General features: G+C 42.0%; 1 protein-coding gene across 2 annotated transcripts; it reads right to left on the bottom strand.

Moving 5' to 3' along the window:
• Window positions 1-361: 361 nt before the first annotated feature.
• LOC134541048 (polyglutamylase complex subunit TTLL1-like) lies at window positions 362-12,754 on the bottom strand. 2 transcript variants are annotated; one of them, XM_063384188.1, is made up of 9 exons: window positions 12,630-12,722; window positions 8,416-8,566; window positions 7,366-7,431; window positions 5,530-5,678; window positions 4,494-4,680; window positions 3,197-3,398; window positions 2,445-2,675; window positions 1,189-1,298; window positions 362-554 (listed from the first exon to the last, which is right to left on the bottom strand). In XM_063384188.1, exons 2-9 carry the CDS (start codon window positions 8,526-8,528, stop codon window positions 473-475), a joined length of 1,140 nt encoding a protein of 379 aa, XP_063240258.1. In that variant the 5' UTR covers window positions 8,529-8,566; window positions 12,630-12,722; the 3' UTR covers window positions 362-472. The 2 variants fall into 2 exon arrangements, with proteins under 2 accessions (XP_063240258.1, XP_063240259.1); XM_063384189.1 differs by lacking the exon at window positions 7,366-7,431 and having other exon boundaries at window positions 12,630-12,754.
• Window positions 12,755-12,779: the final 25 nt, after the last annotated feature.

The raw sequence follows: 12,779 nt of genomic DNA, 5'->3' as shown, positions 1-12,779 counted from the left end.
GCCCTCAGTCCTCCAGATTAACAGTAGACCAATGGCAGAAGGAGCACTAAGGTATAATTATTTGAATTTTAGCATAGCACGTAATGAACCGGGAATTTTTCAGGTCTCTACCAATGAGAAATCCTCAACCAAAGAAGTAACAAATCACAGGAAAACCAATTTGAGACGAGTCACAAGTCAGCAGCCAACGAACTGGCGTTATTTTCCCCGAGTGTGCAGGGGAACGTGTAGACTATCCTGAAGGTCATTGAAACCGCGAAGTTTTCAGGTACCCATTCATGATGCCATGGTGGATTTTTTTTTTGGGCAATAAAGTTGACGTGTGTGAGGGGGGGGGGGGGGGAATAATTACGGAACATGCTTTTGGAACGTCCCCTCGTGTTTCGGCTGGCGCGTCCACCACGACGGTAGGTATTTATTTCGGAACGCGGATCACACTTGGTTGTTCGTCGCGCTGCACTGGAGTCACGCTTCACGACGCAGCCAGCTCTTCGTCTAGTAGCAGATCGAAGTCGCCCATCGTGCGTCTCGAAGGAGTCTTGTCCCACTTGGCGCTGGAACAGGTCGAGGCGAACAGCAGCCGTTAACCGGGTGCCTCCCATTCCAGGTTAAGATTTTACATTTACAGTAATTACAGACAAACTTGCAGGCTTTTCCAAATGTTTTAACTTTCACGAAATGAATAAAAATATACACAGCGCATACTTTCTGCATAATTGGCTGCCGAAGTTACATTTTTTTAAACGTTTTATTTTTTTGGGTTGTACAATAAGGAGAATTTAATTTATTTCAGAACTGAAACTTTTTTAAGTTAACTGAAATGCCACTGGCTACTTCAATAAATGGTTTGAATTTCGTTCAGAAAAATTAACTAATTTTTACCCGGCATTAAAAAAAATACTCAAATTTGTTACGATTTTAAAAGCCAAGAAACATGAAATGAGACATTTTGTCCGGAAAGGCATGAGTTGAATTAGACTTTACCTTTGATGTGTACAGTATAACTAAAGGTGCACACATGAACATTCGTAAGAAAAAACTAAGTTAAATTACCTTCAATTTTATGTATGATTTGTTGTAAATAGTCTAAACTAAATTGTTATGAAGTACGTACCATTGAAACTGGGACATTATTTTATGGACATATTGAATTTCATAACGGTTCACAAGCAGGCCAGTGGATGATACCTTGGGAAGCCATCTGGTGGTAGCACGATGGAGAGCACATCATCCACTATCTTCAGCTTCAGGAAGTAGTCCTTCTGGGTGGTGAAGAACAGCGAAGGAGATGAGTTCACCTGCGTTACAGATCACAAGGCTTGTTATACAGTCCAGCCAAAGAAACTCTTATCTTATACTAAGATTAATAGAATTCCATAGTTCAAAAAAAGGTGCTGAAAGAACCTCCAGGTTTTCCCAGTCAAATCATAATTTCTTTTTTAACCTCAGCTAATTGGTCGCGCCCATCGCTAATTATGCCATTAACTAATTATGATTCAAATACAAAACCTTAACTGCATTATCATGCAATGTACAACCACTACTTTAAGTTTTGATGTTTTCATATTGCTCTATACACGAAGTGAAGAAACTGCAGCAATTGGGATGCTGTGACGTAGTTGTAATCAATTTTTTACCTCCCCATCGCCATATTGAAGCACCCAAAACATTAAGGGAAAGGCGCTTGATCATGCATGAAATTTTGGATTAAGAATTAATTAGAATTTATATCATTTAACACAAGCAAGAGCACTTGTTGGCTATTAAGGCTTTCATGGCCTCGGCCAAGAGCTACAACATGTTCATCACCATTGATGCATACATTACTCGAGAACCAGGGCTTGAAGTGGTCGTCGATGATGATGTCGTAGCCATAGCACTCGAAGCAATAACACTTGTTGGCTATTATGACTCACAGCCTTGTATAAGAGCTCTGATAAGTTCATCGCCATCGATGCGAACGAGAGTAGGCATACATACCTCGAGAACCAGGGCTTGAGGCAGTCGTCGATGATGATGTTGTAGCTGTAGCACTCGAAGCAAATACACTTATTGGCCATTATGGCTTTCACAGCCTTGACCAAGAGCTCTCATAAGTTCATCATCATCGATGAGAGAAAGAGAAGTCATATATACCTGAAGAAACAGGGTTTGAGGCAGTCGTCGATGATACTGTAGTAGCCATAGCACTCGAAGAAAGAACACTTTCTGGTTATTATGGCTTTCAAGGCCCTGGCCAAGAGCTACGACAAGTTCATCACCATCGATGAGAATGAGAGAAGGCATATTTACCTCGAGAACCAGGGCTTGAGGCAGTTGATGATACTGTAGTAGCAGTAGCACTGGAAGCAAGAGCACTTGTTGGCCAGTATGGCTATCACGGCCTTGGCCAAGAGCTCTGATAGGTTATCACCATCGATGAGAGCTATAGAAGGTGTACGTACCTCGACGAGCCAGGGCTTGAGGCGGTTGTCGATGATGATGTCGTAGCCGTAGCACTCGAAGCAGTGGCGATCGTTGGCCATTACAGGCACCACAGCCTTGAGCGAGTGCACGATGAGCCACGAGATGCTGGCGAACAGCTTCTCTGTGACCTCCTTGCCACGAGTGCTCTCCAGGAACAGCCTCAGGTTCTCAACACTCAACTTGCCGCCATGCATACAGTTGTACTCGCCCTGCAACACATCATCGCAGGCCCTGCCACATCAATACAAACTGATTCCACAAACATGCGCACTCTCATTTGTATTGTGTGATCAAATAAATTTTCGGCAGACAACTTCAAATATGTTTTAAATCATGTCACACAATCAAAAATAACTTTTGGTCAGACGGAAACAGATGTTATTTTCGTTTCCGCTAGCACAATTCTGATTGGCAGATTTCATCTAACATCCGAAATATTTTTGAACCCATTATTTATGCAAAATATTTAATAGAAACTCAAGATCTTCAACTTATCAAATCAAACATGGCTGTACAAGTGAATTTTTCGGTGATGTCCATAAACTTCCAATTTTTATTTGACACAACGTATAGGAAGGTGTTGGACGCGAAAATTTTACAGTGTGACAGGCACGAAGAAAAATTGTGAAAATGAAGTTGTACATTGTTTTTTTTTTATTTCCCTGGACACCATTGGTACAAAGATGGTATCTCGACGATACCTTGGCCTCCTAATTGAGAGCGCACTCACCCCTTGACTCTGGACGGAGACGTTGGTGAGGTAGATGTAGTTGTTGTCTAGCTCGTGCACGCTGGTCGTGTACTTGGCAGTGCAGAAGCGGCAGAAGCCCTGCCTGTGTAGGTAGGCCTTTAGGGGCCTGAACGACATCACCAGCACATACATGCGCAGGTCGAACTTCTTGCCGCCGATCAGCAGCGGGTTGTCGATGTACCTGCGTGCAGCGATGAAGGGGGATGGGTAAAATGAGGGTGGAATCTCAATGATCCATCGCATCTTTCTATTACAGGTCGTTACCACAACACCGAAATACCATAATGCCGAATGTCATAATTGACTACAACGCCGACTGTACCACAACGCCGAATTACCACAACGCTAAAATACCATAGTGCCGAATGTCAAAATTGACCACAACGCCAACAGCTGGAAAACTGCTGTTTACCACAATGTCGAAATAACAACTGAATGAATTTGTGTGTGTTTCTGAAATGTACCTTAACGCTGAAATACCACAATCAAACCTAACCTTAAATTACCTAACCTAATCTAGTGTAATATAACCTAGCCTAACTTAACCTAGCCTACCCTAGCCTAGCATAACCTAACCTAACCTAGTCTAACCTAACCTAGTTTAACCTAACCTAACCTTTTTGGCAGTCCTGCAATGAAATTTTTCAGTGTTAGTGTATTTAGGCTTTGTGGTAATTCGGCATTGTGGTACACAGCAGTTTTCTAGCTGTCGGCATTGTGGTCAATTTGGCATTTCGGCATTGTGGTGCTTCCCTGTCTGTTACCCATCCATCTGTCTGTCCGTCAACAAGCCGAGCCGTCTGTCAAGTACTTATACTTTTGTATTCCGCCAACTCACTAGAAGGCTTAAATGGTGGAGAAAATTTGTCTTGTGCAGGTATACGAGTAAATTAAATTTTGGAGTTAAATAAGTTTTTGAATTTTTTAAAAATATATTTTAATAATTCAATCACACGCCAGCTTGGGCAAAAAATCTGTTGGAATCCAAGGAGCATGGGTAATCTTTATCTTTCCCATCTTCACAGTTTCGGATTGCAAGCGGGGGCTTCTTGATTCCATAATTTTGAAATATCACCATGCCTTGATTCCGTTATGTAATGCGTATTACTGTGGGTTAAATTCATACATGACTAGCTTATTCCCGGCATGCATTGTGATGCCTCATTCAATAATGGAATTTTTGTTGGAAATTGTAGCCCCCTTTCTCTGTCAAAAAGAAGTTTCACTTAGCAGTGTGGCGGACACGCCGGTGGATGAGATCGCGTCCGGGACTCACTTGGACACGACGTAGCTGCCACTCAGGATGCTGCTGTGCGAGGACGGCTTGCTCTCCCAGCTAAGTCGCCTCAGCATCCCTAGCTTGTTGATGAGGAAGATGCCGGCCCCTTGCGACGAGCTGGCCGGCTTAACGATCCACATCGCGCCAGTCTCTCGCTTTACCGCCTCCACGAGCATGCTGTAGTCTGCGTGTGTGAGAGGGCCCTGGTCTAATACAATTCCTTACACCACACACCATTGCAGTTTTGCATTGTTAAACTATATAATCAAACCGCTCCGATAAAAGCGAAATACACTTTAAAAAAATTACCAAGCCCTGGCGTTGGATGTGATTTTCGACAAGGAATTTTATTGAAATACTGTCCATCTTTTTAAAAATTCACAAAACAGTTAATACAAAAAAGTCTCCCCTTTTGTCTTTGTGAACTTTGATTCCCATCTGCCACAGATGGTAGCATCCTGGTTACACATTTCAGTTCCATGCGACTTCCATTCCATTCACAAAATTACTTCCTCCAATTCCCGTAACTTACACCAAAAGCTGAGCAGTTATATATAAAAAAAATTTCGACTTCTATAATTTTCCCTTATCTAAACAAAAAATATGTGTGCATGTAGGTCACATGGGACAGAAGAGGAACTTATTGCTTATTGTATTATTAGGTATAGGAAACATAATAATTTTTGTTTGAGGTCACATATAAAAAATATATGTGTGAGTATGCGAGTATCAAATTAGGCTATTGTAAAAGTATGCGAGTGTGCAAGTAGGCAAGTATGTAAGTGTCCATGTATGCTGCATCATTTCTACCTCTCACCTACAGTCTCCTCCTTTAATGGTTCTCCCACTATGTACCTAACTGTTCCTCTCCACTTCTGGTTCCCTCACCACCATATTAACTAACTAATCCCTCACGCTATGAAAATTTTCATAATGTTCGAAAATTGTAGTCCCCACAGCAAAAAAAGTATCACTTAAAAAAAACTGCATATGTTACATGTTTTTTAGTTCACGAGTGAAATGACAGGCTTACCCCCGGGAAGGATATAGGTGGTGGGCAGGAAGTCCATGTCCTGCAAGGAACCCTTATTTTTCTTCCATGATCGGCAGTAGATGTTCCAATTTCTGACCAGACGGTCCTTCCTCGATATCTCGCCGCTATTCGGGAAGTGATTGACCATCCTTTAAGAAGGAGAAAACATGCATATTTCTCACAGTATGTTTAGGATTATCACGGGCCATGCTTATACCTGTTCAACATTGTCAAGGAAACGGAGACGGATCACACAAACGAAGACGTATCTCATGGAACAGTTTAACTATAATCGTACGCAGTATAAGACAGATCCATTCAGATTAGCTCTGCAATTCTTAGCTCCTCGATTTACGTTGCTCCGTGCGATCAATAGAAACCGAGTGTTTGGCTGCGAGTGTAGCCATGTTTGTTTATGTTCTAAATATGTTAAAAATTGTCTCAAGCACAAGAAAATTTAGTGTTCTATTATAGCATTGTCATTTAATTTTATTATATATTTTAATTCTGCTGTAAAATGATCTCGAAGCATGACATATCTTTATGATTAAATTAATATTTCATAACCTTGAAATGCAATCCCACTGGCTGCCATTTTTCATTTCTTAAAATAATTGGTGTTTTGACTAAGGAATGCTATCAAGAAGATAAGCTGAAGCATAAGCTTTGACAAGAAGTCACCTTAATTTTTAATGTTTAATTAACATTAAATTTAAAAAAAGTTAGATTTAGTGATTGTGCACCGTCATTTGCAAAGAAGTGAAACAAGGTAATATTTGTACCAATTATGTGGGAACAGCTGAGCTGATTCATTAGAAAATATCTGTGAATCGACATTCTTATTTATTTTTAACCATCTTGCTTCAAAAGTAAAAGCGAACTAGTCATTGCTGCTAGTAGTTTATAACATATTGTTACGATCGCGCTTGGCTGCAGTGCATGGCATCACCGCACTCGTTCGGCCTGTCTGCGCCCCCTTCCACCCGCATCCTCTCCCTGGTATCTCGTGTCATACTATCTCGCTACATCCTGACCGTCGCAGCGCGCACCTGCCTCAGATCGGGTTACTTAAAAGAGGCCGCACTGCGGAATAAAATGACTCAGACGCCTTTATCGGCGTTCTTAGAGCAGCCACCGCGTCCTTCGAGGACTCACGATGCGTTTCTGGGCATTTCGACGGCGAAGGTCGCGCGATATCTCGGAGACATGCCCGATTGTTCTGGATGGGAACCCAAGGGCTATTTAAGGAGGTTGGGCCGACCTTCGAGTCAGTCAGAGAGTCAGTCTGAGTCGGAGACTGAGTTCTCCCGCGGCGGAGTTTCCGGGCGATAGTGCCGCGGGTGCGGCAGAGTGGCGAAGTCCTTGGACGAAGGTTCCAGGGCAGGGAGTGAGTGAGTTCAGTGGAGTCGGGAGTTTCCGGGCGATAGAGTCGCGGGCGCGGCGGAGTCCCGAGTGAAGTGGCGAGCGAGTCGTCGAGTGGGATCTCGGCGAAGGGTGTGACGGCGGCGGCGGAGTGCGGCGGCGGAGTGCGGCGACGGAGTCCCGCGGCGGAGACCCACGAGGGGTGCTGCGACGAGAGTTGCGCCGGAAGTGCGGCCCAGCGAGGTGTGTGAAACGAGTGACTGGGGAATTGACATTTCTTTAAGTGTAATTAATTATTTGCTAATTTAGAAGATTATTTGTAAGTGTCAAGTAGTGGTAGTAAATAAAACTGTGTGTGTGAAATAAAATCTATTAATTGGGCTATCCTTTACGAACCCCCGCGGAAAATCGTAACAATATTTATAGCCTTATCCTTAACTCAGAGAAATAACAATTTAATAAAAAATAGCTTACTGGTCATCTCGAAGGCGAAAACGATTGTCGACTCTAAACACATCACGGCATCCTTGGGTTCTAGCCCTGAAATAAAAGTCACAAAGCTGACTGTGTGTATGTGTGATTCATTCATTGTTTACTTTTATAATAAGCACAGGCCAGGAAATTGGCTCATTTATTTGATTATAACTGCAGTCCAATCATTAACTCAATGCAGATGTGTAATAAGGATATTGTTGTCTAGAATGTAATAGTAAGGGGAGCATACAGTTTCTGTGTCTGTCACCTACCCCCCTCCACACCACATACATGCCGACTCCTTCTCATTACCAACACTCTCTCCCTCTCACCTCTCCTCTATTCCTTCCCCCCCTTCTCACTCTATCAAGCTCTCTTTCATTCTCCTAACAGATACACCAATAAATCATAAAAGAAAAAAATCAATAAATAATGATTAATGGTAGAGACCTGAAAAATTCTCGGGTTCATTACATGCTATGCTAAAATTCAATTAATTATACCTTAGTGCCGCTTCTGCCATTGGTCCACTGTTAATCTGGAGGACTGAGGGCCAATAAGAGACCCCTCACTCATAGAAGTGTCGAATCACAGGTCACCCAGTCGTGAAGAATCACAAATCAGCAGCCAATGAACAGTTGGCATTTGCCCGAGTGCGTAAAGAATATTGGAGTCTAACCTAAAGGTCATTGAACATGCGAATTTTTCCGGTCTCTAATTAATGGTTTTAGCCTCCCGGAGAGGGAGGGAATAGAACAATAGAACAAATTATTTAAGACCTAAAAGGGGGATGATGGAAGGGGACAGTGATTAGTTACCTAATTTGCATATCCTTTGAGTGCCTCAGAACCCCTTTGCTTCCCCTACTTTTAATCTATTATGAAACAATGTAAATCTGCGAACAAAATTTTTGGATCTATAATAATACTAAAAAGTAGAAAATGGAAAAGTTCGCAGATGGGATGAACAACACGAACAGCACGAGAACACACTGAACATTCCGGCGTGGAAGTGTTTGACCGGCGGGCCTTCACGGACTCTCGCGCGCACCAGTAGATGTTCCAGTCCTCCTGGGGCGACACCTGGATCCACCCCCTCTCGGCGAAGTTCTGCATCACCACGCACCTCTCTGCGTCCACGGCGAAACGAACCTTCTTCGGCATCGCAACCGTTAAATATCACGGAAAAAAACACAAGAGAACTGAAAGAAAAGAAAAAAAACACAAACGAAAAGGCAGTAATGGGGGACTGTAGACCGAAGTGAAAACTTAAAAAAAACTTTTGTTTAGAAAATATGTTTATGTTGCTACACGTGGTGCTATGTTTATGTTGCTACACGTGGGCACGCCATCTTTGTGTCACATTTCCGTTCATTGGCTTCCGTTCCATTTTTCACGGAAATACTCCTACCGTCGTATACTTAGAGCTAAGATGTTTACACATTTAAAAAAATGGGTACCTAATTAATACATTCCTCCCTATTAATCATACAGGTGCAGGTATATTTTTTGAAATTAATAAATTTTTTGCAATGTTCTGGAAATTTCCGAAAGTTTGAAACTCCCTGAAAATTCTGGCGCTTTCTGGAAATTAATGGTATATTTGGAATACTCCTTGTAAAAGTCGTCCTTGCTGTTACCTACTTATCCAATTTATTCATTCCTTACACTAAATTTTGCAGTTATAAAAACACCCAGCAAAAGATTTTGGTAGTATTTGGAAGCTTTACAACAAAATTTCAAAGGACTAAACACTGTGCTTACTAAGGGAGTAAATAATTTTTTTTAATTAACCCTTAAAATTTTTCTTTTACTTTTGATTAAAAATTCACTCAAACTAAAGTTTTTGGATTTACTTTTTGTGGGGTATAATTTCTTGAAATCTACCATCAAAAAAAGAGACGAATTTCATTCAGCGAATATAAATACACTCACTGTGTAGTACGAAATCAGTCAATAAATGCTGACCAGCATACGCGCTTAGAGATTCTAGGCAGAATTGTTTCTAATTAGGTACTTGTTTTCTTTTTGAAGATTATTCACAGGCGCCCAGTTTTAAATGTGTTGCGACGAAAATTATCACTTGCTAAGACATACGTAGGAATATTTTACAATGCATAGGTAACACGCTGTAAGAAATCACAGTAAATTTACAGACTTTAAATTGAAAAGGGCACATAAAACTAGTTCCAGACAACTGGATATACTAAGTTGTGTCCAAAATTCCGAGTTCTGGGTTTTGATTTAAGGGCAGTCTAGAGTTCACAGACATGGAATCCAAAATGACAAACCGAACAGTTCAAAGTTTGACGAAGTAAAAATTTATGTTAGGTTAGGTTTGGTCAGTATAATAAAAATAGTTTTTTCTGGAGGGTAGGTTAGGTTATGTTATAGTAACTATAATTAAAGGTTAGCGTTATTTAACATATACTGTGACCGTTGACGTCGTCCGACCGAATGCCACCCTAAAGCCCGACCTGCAACCGCCAGTATCCGACCCCGCTAACGGAACGCACCCCTAGCCATGGCCCACCCGAGTCAGACGAGCGCCGCGGAACTTAGGTATTATCAACGCCCTTAACTTAATCGGCAAGACAAACCGAGTCACAAACACGGTAAATTCAATACACTTTAAAAAATACGCCACTTTAAATTAACAACACCGTGCAACACAAGTGCGACGTAGGAGTGCCCAGGTCACTCACGTGTAGTTTTTTTTAATAAAACAGCTGTGAGTGCACCCCTTGTGGCCTTCAGCCTGATTTCAATAGCGTAATATGTGACTTAATTAAAACCGCCCCAAATTATCATTTATCATTCGTCACTGGAGCAGTCATCAAGCGACAAACAGTCTCCAGTGTGACTCTGATAATTCAAACTTATTTTATACAAACTTGTTACATTTTCTAATATATATATAGTTAATTATTAAGTTTTATTGTGTGAATTTAGAGCCACTTACATTTAGTTATTAATATATATTTTTCGAATAACGGAACTTTATAAACTCTGGCGCGACAGGAAGCTCACCCCTCCCCTCGCGCCAGGGCCAGACGCTAGGACAGCGCGACTTGCGGACCGGGACGGACGCACGTCCCACGGGGAGCCATCATCTCTTTGTCTTCACTGAACTTCCTTCTGGTAACTATAGTCCAACTTCGAAACCTTTTTTAATCACTCCCCGTGTGCGCCCGGTCCTTTTCCGGTGTAGGACCTATCCCAGCCGCGTAAACATAACACGCCCCGCACAACGCATTACGCGGGGCCGTGCAATATACGGCACGGGCCGACTCCCGCCATGCCAGACTTTCAATTAACTGCCGAGTGCACAGGCTCTGGCTACATCTAATCGAAGACTTTACTTCATTTAATAGCGAGCCGCGGTCCACACAAATGGGCTCCCGGGTCGCCGTTCACAATTTACGGGATTGGCCGACTCCAATCAAACTCTCTCCCTCAACCTCGACTGGCGTGAGGACGTAACTTGAGTGACGGTGCATCAGAGCGCCCAGTGTATAATGAAAGTGTACTTATATAGGGAAATTGTGTGAATGTAATTGCAAGTGTAACTACTACGTAATTAAACGTCCACTCCGCACACTCCGTGCGCGACGTGTAAACGACAGTGCAAAACCGTGTACGTTATTTGTGAACCTCCCCAATCCAATTAGGAATCAGCGTCCTATGCTGTGTAGGGCCAGTGGTACAGCAGGCATTAGGGACCCCTAACATCACGACCACCGCCGCAGTTCCTAGTGGGCCACGCAGGGGCTTTCGGACCTCACGACCCACCTCGTGGCTAACCACCGTTAGCCACCCGTGTTAGCCTGGCGCCCTCCCGGACACGTCTCTTCGCAAGAAAACAGCCTTCCCGCTAGGAACACCGCCGAGTCTCGAACACGAGAACCCGGGCAACGGCACCGTAAAATATATAAATCCTTGCAATATGGTAAAATTCGTTGATCTTCGGAACTGTTCGGATGTTGCTCTCATATCTGTGAATTGCAGGCTTCATTTTTTTGTAAACATAGTGAACACATGGAGGGATAAAAAGTATTCCTGATGTAGACCAAACAAATTTTGGAAAAGGTTTTCGTTAAAAATCTCCAAAGTGATTTTGGTGAATTCACATTCGAGGTAGGTAGGTACCTACCTAAGAAATTCGTTGGATGATATGCAACCAGTGCCATTCGCTAATTTTTGTTGGAAATTTTCAGCAATGCATCCAATAGCAATAGCGAAACAAAGACGTTAGATATCCTCGTAGTTCAGCGGTGAAAATTCAAATGCCAATAGTGATATTTAGGATATGATTCTTTCTGTGTTAATTATAGAAAAAGCAATAGCATATGGTAGATTTTTTTTTTGCGAAACGATTGAGACACTTATAGGACTGAAACAACAAGGTAAGCTATCCCTGCACCATTCTTTTCTTTTCTTTTTTTGATTGGTGGCCATTTGCAAGAAAAGCTACTGCCATCTGAGTGATTGGCGGGGCCATTCAAGAAGCGTTTACTTCCGCACAAGTATCGCAGCGATTCGTGCGCTGACAGTAGACATGCATCCTAGGGGAAGCCTATGATGTACATTCTATATTGCACAGACTCACGTTGGCAACCCTACTTTTCACAGACGAGAGAGCCAAACGCCCGATCGTGCATCTTCGTTTTTTTTTTGTTCATTGTAAATAAATATACAACTCAGAATAACTAATGGTCAATTAGGTTAGGTTAGCTACATTATAAATACTTTAAAACATCCTGGACGGTTGATTTGGTTAGGATAGCTACATTAAAGATACTGTGAAATCATGTAAACGGTTTCCTAGCCCTGGATAGCTACATATTAAAAAGTTATTTGCTAAGCAACCATAAAATGATTTTACAGTATTTTTAATGTAGCTATACTTACCTAATATAACCAACCTTCCACAATGTTTTAAAGTATTCGTAATGTAGCTAACCTATTCTAATCGACCGCAAAATTTAATGCCACAACGGTTTATACAATGAGATACAACGGGGAAAAAAAGCGAGCATGAACTTCGGGGAGCTTCGGGTTTGGCTCTCTTGTCTGTGTTAAGAAGGCTTGCCAACGTGAGTATTCGGGTCTGTGCAATATAGAATGTACATCGTAGGCTTCCTGCATCCTAGAGAAACCCGACTAATCACGAAAAACAGACGATGCCACATGCTTCTGACATACAGCCAGTCTCGAAATCATTCCGCTAAAAATAACTGTCCCATATACAATATTGACACTTACCTGGTTTGACGTATTTTATGTCAAGTCATTTTGTAGGTTATGAAACGATTCCAAGTAGGCATTTCCTTTTTCTGAAAGCTTTTTTTTATCAATGTTTTGTTTATTTTCATGAGTTTGTTTGCATCGAGAAGATAAATAACTCTTGGAAGG

Source organism: Bacillus rossius, chromosome 18 (genome assembly GCF_032445375.1).
Source record: "Bacillus rossius redtenbacheri isolate Brsri chromosome 18, Brsri_v3, whole genome shotgun sequence".
In the NCBI taxonomy this organism is placed as follows: domain Eukaryota; kingdom Metazoa; phylum Arthropoda; class Insecta; order Phasmatodea; family Bacillidae; genus Bacillus; species Bacillus rossius.
Note: the sequence above shows the minus strand (reverse complement) of the source record. Positions and strands in the feature narration are given on the sequence as shown.

Bases quoted from the DNA above. Each gene is read 5' to 3' on its own strand.
- LOC134541048 (XM_063384188.1), bottom strand. From the start codon at position 8,528: ATGCCGAAGAAGGTTCGTTTCGCCGTGGACGCAGAGAGGTGCGTGGTG. The intron at 7,432-8,415 runs GTGCGCGCGAGA...CTTTTATTTCAG, and splicing joins GAGGACTGGAACATCTACTG to GGCTAGAACCCAAGGATGCC. The intron at 5,679-7,365 runs GTAAGCTATTTT...TCCTTCTTAAAG, and splicing joins TTTCGCCTTCGAGATGACCA to GATGGTCAATCACTTCCCGA.